General features: G+C 37.4%; 1 protein-coding gene across 1 annotated transcript; it reads right to left on the bottom strand.

The window, feature by feature from the left end:
- Positions 1-4,542: 4,542 nt before the first annotated feature.
- On the bottom strand, positions 4,543-6,887 carry LOC137837236 (cytochrome P450 81E8-like). Its single transcript, XM_068646173.1, has 3 exons — positions 6,247-6,887; positions 5,434-5,800; positions 4,543-5,286 (listed from the first exon to the last, which is right to left on the bottom strand). The coding sequence occupies exons 1-3, from the start codon at positions 6,759-6,761 to the stop codon at positions 4,672-4,674; spliced, it is 1,497 nt and encodes a 498-aa protein (XP_068502274.1). The 5' UTR covers positions 6,762-6,887; the 3' UTR covers positions 4,543-4,671.
- Positions 6,888-7,286: the final 399 nt, after the last annotated feature.

Genomic DNA, 7,286 nt, shown 5'->3' on the forward strand with positions numbered 1-7,286 from the left:
ATGATCAATTGTTCCAGCTAAATACCGAAGGATACGCTTCACAGATTGCCAATGATGAAGTTGAGGAGAATGCATAAACTGAGCAACCTCATTGACGGAGTATGAAAGTTCAGGACGTGTGACAAGTAGATACTGAAGAGTACCCACGACGGAGCGATAAAGAGTTGGATTACTGAATATTTCTGAGGAATTCTGATGGAGGCAAGTGTTGGAAACCATAGGAGTGGGATAAGGTTTAGAAGCCAACATGTTTGTACGCTGTAGAAGATCACGTATGTATTGAGATTGGGACAAATGCATGTTCCCACTTGTTGTGCGAGTAATTTGGATGCCTAAAAAATTATGTAGGGGACCCAAATCCTTCAAAGGAAAAAAGGAATGAAGGTTAGAAATAAGAGAGGAAATTTCAGTGTCAGAAGATCCATTGATTAAAATGTCATCAACATAAACTAATACAAAAAGAGATGAGGTAGGAGTATATTTAACAAAGAGAGATGTATCACTCTTAATGGGTTTAAAACCAAGATGAAGGACACGACATGCGCTAAAATAAGCCGAATGGTGGAATGACGGACAACCGGGCTGAAAGTTTCTACATGATCTATACTAGGTGTTTGATGGAATCCCTTTGGCAACAAGACGAGCCTTGCACCGTTGAAGAGAGCCATCATCAATAAGCTTTGTTTTGAAAATCCATTTACAGCCCACTAGAGGAGCTCCAGGTGGTAGAAGAGTTAACGTCCATGTCTTGCTTGAAAGAAGAGCATCGTATTCTTCACGCATGGCTTGGATCCAAATAGGAGAGGTGATAGCTTCTTTTAGAGAGGTGGGAACAAAGGGAAGAGAAGTGAAGTGTGATACACCTTTGGTTTGTGAACACCTACCTTTGCACGGGTGACCATAGGATGTGTATTGGTTGGATGAGCAACAGGGATAGAAGGAGGTTCAAAGTGTGTAGTTTGGGGAGAAAGTTCAGAGGGCCCAAGAGGAAGGTTAGTGGAGGGTACAGAGGACAAAATAGAAGGAGTAATGGAAGAGGCATGAGCGAAAAAATGAGTATCATTATCAGATAAAATATTATCAGTATGTGGAGAATGAATAACATAAAGAGTTGGAGCAATAACGGTGGGTACCTGAGCATTACATGAGGAAACCACAATTGACCAGCATGATCTTTGTATGGAAAAGACTTTTCATCGAACACAACATGACGTGAGACAATAGTCTTTCCATCTTGAGTAAGACAAATGTAACCTGCATGACGTATACTATATCCAAGAAACAAGCAACAAGTAGAACGAAAAGCAAATTTATATTGATTGTAAGGACACAAGTTAGGATAACATGCACACCCAAACACCTTGAATTTCTTGTAATTTGGTTGACGTTTAAACAACATATTATAAGGATTATCACCTTTACGAACATCCGTAGGAAGGAAATTGATGGTATGAGCTGCGACAACAAAGGCCTCAGCCTAAAACTTAAGTGGAAGAGAGGCAGTGCTAAGCAAAGTGAGCCCCATATCAACAATATGTCGATGTTTCCTTTCTACGGATCCGTTTTGCTCATGAGTGTAAGGACATGAAAGGCGGTGATTAATTCCACATTCTTGAAGATAGGAGGTTAAAGAGAGATATTCTTTTGCATTGTCATATTGTAAAGCAAGAATCTTATATCCAGTTTGATTTTCAACAAGGTTTTTAAAAATTTTAAACACATTTTTAACCTGAGACTTATAATGAATTAGATATAGGAAAGTAAATTTTGAATACGCATCAACAAACGAGACATAATATCTAGCTCCATTGGAAGTCAAGACAAAAGCAGGTCCCCACACAGTGTAAATTAATTGTAAGGGTTGAGAATAGGTATGTGCAGAACTATAAAAAGGAAGTTGGTGGCACTTACCATGCACACAGGAAGGAGAAAACACAATATTATTTGAAACAAATATATCAGAAGATGCCAAAATCTTTTTTGAGAACATTAAAAATACAATGTCCAAAACGTTCGTGCCATTGATTTACAGAGATAGGTTCAACAATAAAGGACATGGAATGAACAGAAGAAGAGGACAAAGAATGAAGATCAGGGAAAATGTACAAGTCGTCTTTAAGATAACCTTGTAGAAGAACATGCTTGGTTTCCTGATCAAGAACATAACAATTGTTAGAATGAAACTCAAAAATAACATTGTTATCACGGCAAAACTTTGAAACATTAAGAAGATTCTTCGTAATTGCTGGAACATGGAGCAAATCAGTGAAAAACAGAGGTTTATTTGAAGTAGAAAATTCGCAGAACCTATGTGAGATATTAACAAACCTTTTCCATTACCCATTTTGACAAGATCAGTGCCATCATAGGGTTGCTTATCAGAGTAAACTGAAGAATTATTTGTTATGTGATGCGTAGCACTGCTGTCCGGGTACCAGAGAGGGTCATCAACAGAGGAAGGAACACGCAAAAGAGAGGCAGTACTTGACACATTTTCAGAGATGGATAGTTGATAGAAATTGGCACTAGGAGATTGAGATGCGGATTGATCATACCTGTGCCAACAATGTTGGCAGAGTGACCACTCTTTTTGCAGATTGGGAAAGTAATAGGAGTCGTGGACTAAGAATTCGAGGATTGGGTTTGAGTGAAAGGAGATCGAAACGAAGAACGTGAACCTGTGGAGTAAGAGGGACGAGAATGACTGCGACCGCCACGAGAGGAAGAAAATCGGTGATTCGGTTTTCTATTTTTGGCATGTGACGGACACCTAGTAGCAATAGCGACAGCAGGAGAATAGGAAAGCGGATCCACAGAGCGAGGCTTTGCTAGTCTTTCTTCTTGAGCTAGCAGAAAGGCCTCTATTTCATTGATGGTGTAGGGTTCCGACCTTGACATAATGGAAGCCACAAAAGGATCATAATCATCCGAAAGACCGTCAAGAATCGCTTCAATCTGGTCTTAAATAGACATAGGTGCACCAATGGCGGCAAAAGAATCAATAGTGGTCTTTATTTCCAAAAGTTATGCATTGACGGAGCAATCTTGGTTGGGGGTCTTGAGTCGCAAACGAAATTTTTTTATCTAAGCACGCGTGTTAGAAGTGAAATGCGTTTGAAGGGTTTGCCAGATCTCAGGCGCAGATTGGAGGCCAACCATCTTGGCCAAGAAAGGATTTGACATGGATGCCAACTTCCAGGCAACTATCAAACTATCTTGTTGTCGATAGAAAAGAAATTTTGGGTTGATTTTGGAAGAGTTTCCTTCAGTGAGTGGGAGAAAACGAGGAGGTAGTTGAGAACAATCCAAATATTTTGATAGTAGAAGACCATCAAGAGTGGCAAGGACCTGCTGTTTCCATAGCAAAAAATTGTCCTCCACAAGCTTGAGAAGATGGGAGTGGAGAAGTGATGCATGGAAGCGGTGGTTGTTGCCATGGTGACCGAAGAGGCATGCGTAGGAGAAGAAATACGAGTATGGGACGTGACAGAAGACATGAGCAACAACAAAAAAAAACTTGCTCTTGATACCATGTTATGATGAGAACGTGGCCATTATAGAAAGCAAAGAAAGGTATTATTTATGAATATAAAATTGTATATGTTTACAAAAAGGCAAAGGATATATATAGGTATATCCATGTAGAAACAGAATACATAAAGCAGTTTATAATGCAGTTACATAACTGTTGGCCTAACAACCGATAATGAAAAATAGTTCATTGATAAAGGATTTGAGGAATTCTTAACACGGTTGGGGATAAAGCACCACGTATTTTCAGTCGAGCATCCACAAACAAATGGCTAGCATAACAAAGTAATCCTCACGAAGTTGAGAAAAAATCTCAGGTCGGCAAAAGGTCTCATGGACGGAAGAGATTCCAAGCATCATCAGGGATACCATTGCACACCTCAATCTTTCATGGGTGAAACTCCTTTTTATCTCGCTTACTGCACAGATGCCATAATCCCTTTGGAGTTGGGAGAGGTTTCGTGGCGAAGAAGTAACTTTGAAGAAGAGTACAACTCCGACAACCTAAGAGCCGACCTTGATCTCATCCATGACATAAGGGAAGAAGCCCAAGTTAGGAAGGAAGCTGCAAAAAGTAGGACAACCTGTTGGTACAACTCCCTATTGATTTTAGCTTAATCCCAAGTCCACATCGGTGGGTTCATTGTTTGGGAAAGAGGTTTGAGGGTTATAAATTAGCATTTCCTCTTTCACTGTTAAATATCCCAATTTGTAATATTTTCTCCCATAATAATAAAAGTGGGTTCTTTCAGCTGTGCTCAGAGATTAGGCTAAATTGGTCGAACTCTGTTAACAATTTTTTGGTGTGTTTTTTTCTTTTTATCTCTTTTGTTATTCCGCTCTGTTTATTCAATATTATTTGTCGAATAGCTCTGTTAGAGTTTTGTTTTAGTGGGGAAATTACCCGTTTTTTCCAACACTCCCATGTCAAGGCACAAACGTTCCACAAAGGAGATGTTGTATGGAAAAAAGTCGGTAAAGCAAGAAGATGAAGAGGGTAACACACAAACATAGTACAATCATGTTTATTTCCACCAAATCATATGATAAACACGTGTTTATTCTCCATACATGAGAATATCTTTATTCCTTAAATAACACTAGCACATTCAAATCTTTATTATTTAAATAACACTGACACTAGAAGTCACTACTCATTCTTATTGGTGGTGATTGACGGGCTTTACACATAACTTCCAATGGATTTTTTCTTGATATAGTGATGCCTTTTGCTTCAGACATATCAACTTGTTCTTTACCAATTCGTTTCCACTCAAAACATTGAATCAATAAGGCCAAAGATAAACCCACTGTACGTTGAGCCAAGTTTGATCCAGGGCAAGCCCTCCTCCCTAATCCAAATGAAAGTAAACTACTTGCCTCACTTTCCTTCTCAAACCTTTCAGGCTTAAATTGTGTTGGCTCACTCCACAATTCTGGATCATGATGAATAGCCCAAGCATTCACTAACAGTATTGTTCCTTTTGGGAGATTATATCCTCCTATGCTGCAATCTTCTGAAGCCAAATGTGGTGACCACAGTGGAGCAGCAGGATGCAATCGAATTGTCTCGTGAAAAATGTTTTGAAGATAACTAAGTTTTGACATATCAGATTCATCTACCAGACGATCTGAACCTACATGACTGTCTATTTCCTTTTTTGCCTCCTTCATAACTTCTGGATGATTTAATAAATTAGCCATTGCCCATTCTAAAGTTAAGGCTGATGTATCTGTTCCTGCAAGAAGCATACTCTGTAAAATCCAAAACAAAAAGTATTAGTACATCTCATAAGGAAAAATATCCTTCTCAATTTCTTTATCATGATAATCTTTATTTTTCAAGAATGAAATAGTGATATGCATTTAAAAATAAAAAGATATATTTATAGAAATAATTACCATGCAAAGTCCTTTGATGATTTGATCGGTGTATTGTTGAGGTTGTGATCGTTGTTGAAGTAGGAGTTGATTTATCATAGTATTGTCACTCTTATTTGCAATACGACTTTCGTCAATGAGTGATTGTAAGAATGCATCGATTCTCTTACCAATGTTTTTCAGCCTCTTCTCCAAATTATCGAAATCAAACCACCTCATGAAAGACAAGAAGTCTCCACGATTATTTACTCCTGCTAATGCCACCATCTCTCTAAGAATATCTCTGAATTCTTTTGCTTTCTCCACATCACTCACATCACAATCATCACCGTAAAATCTCTTTCCCGACACGATCATCATCATAGTGTTAAACGACGTTTCCATAAACCTTAATTTAGAGATGTTATTTATACATTAGGTCATGTATATAATAGGACTAACCCCCCATATATATATATATAAAATGTAAGAAATTGTTTTGCTAACTAATTGTTGAAAAACCAGAAAATATAAGTAGTTTCAAGAAATCTCAGTGACTGACCAATATAATTTATCAATAAATTTAAGTTATTTCTTAATTAGTATTACAGGAATACTAGTTTACATTTTCCGAACATACTATAGGAATAAAACTATATAAAAAAATGCTAAAACACATGTTTAGCCCTATATTACTTTTAATATATAATTTTAACCTCTTTGTTTCGAAATAAAAAATATTTAATTTGAATTTCCTAAAATGGGTTGTTTTTTGTTGACTTCTGTATAAGCTTGTTTAAAATTGAGTGATGCAATATATGTAGAAAAAGCTTATTTGACTTGATAAGAACTCACATGGTTTTGAGATCGACTTTACAGAAGTCATTGCGCGAGACGTGAGCGAGCTTCTGCATGAGCTTCATGAGCTCGTCCCTTCGGATATCGTAGGAAGCGTTTAAACGGTTCGTTGAGACAACCTCCAGGGACAAGATACGGCGGAGATGGCGCCAGTGCTCGCCGTAGCAGGAGTGAAGGATGGTGCTGTTGTTGTAACTGATGTGCTTGCCAAGGAGAAAGTGGGGTCGGTTGGCCAATACGATGTCGTTTTTGGTGAAGCATTCCTGCACCACGGATTGCGAAGAAGCAACGACAACGAGACGGGGACCGAACCAGAGAGAGAAGACTTTGCCGTATTTTTGAGACAATTGAGTGAAAGTGCGGTGGAAAGGTTGTTGGAGTTGCAGGAGGTTTCCTACTATAGGGTAAGAAAATGGTCCTGGAGGAAGGTTTCTGAACTTTCTTGTTGGGAAGAAGAGCTTAAGAGAAAAGAGAAAAAGCACAAATATGAAACTGAAATACAACAGAGCCATATTGAACTTCTGCTTCTTCTATTGCTGTTCATTCTGATCTCCCATACTTCTCAATTTATAAGGCTCGAGAAATTATGAGAATGGCAGGATCTGGTACGCTAAGCCGGAAAGTGAAACAAGTGAGCTGGCCTGAATTATTTCCAGTTCTTTAAAAAACATGCGCGAAACGCTTATGGTAATTAAACTAAATACAACTTAATTTATTACTAGTACTTTAAACGTGTTTTAGAAAATTACAAATAGGTAGTATTATAATTCAAATTAGGTTTCAATAACAACCTCATTAAATATGTTTTTTATTATTTATTTTTTAAAATTAGTTTTTTTCCTGGTTAAAATCTTATATATGTGATATTTATGTTTTTTTTTTTCCATGTACTTTAAAGCAAATTTTTTTTTTCGTGTGTATAGTTCAAATCTTAGATATATGTTAAATAAGTAATGTACTTTAATGCAATTTTTTTTTTTTTTTTTGTGTATGTAGAGTTGAAATCTTAGACATATGTTAAATAAGTTTTTCGTCTT

Source organism: Phaseolus vulgaris, chromosome 4 (genome assembly GCF_000499845.2).
Source record: "Phaseolus vulgaris cultivar G19833 chromosome 4, P. vulgaris v2.0, whole genome shotgun sequence".
Taxonomy (NCBI): domain Eukaryota; kingdom Viridiplantae; phylum Streptophyta; class Magnoliopsida; order Fabales; family Fabaceae; genus Phaseolus; species Phaseolus vulgaris.

Bases quoted from the DNA above. Each gene is read 5' to 3' on its own strand.
- LOC137837236 (XM_068646173.1), bottom strand. From the start codon at position 6,761: ATGGCTCTGTTGTATTTCAGTTTCATATTTGTGCTTTTTCTCTTTTCT. The intron at 5,801-6,246 runs GTGAGTTCTTAT...CTCTAAATTAAG, and splicing joins AAAGTCGATCTCAAAACCAT to GTTTATGGAAACGTCGTTTA. The intron at 5,287-5,433 runs GTAATTATTTCT...TGGATTTTACAG, and splicing joins TCATCAAAGGACTTTGCATG to AGTATGCTTCTTGCAGGAAC.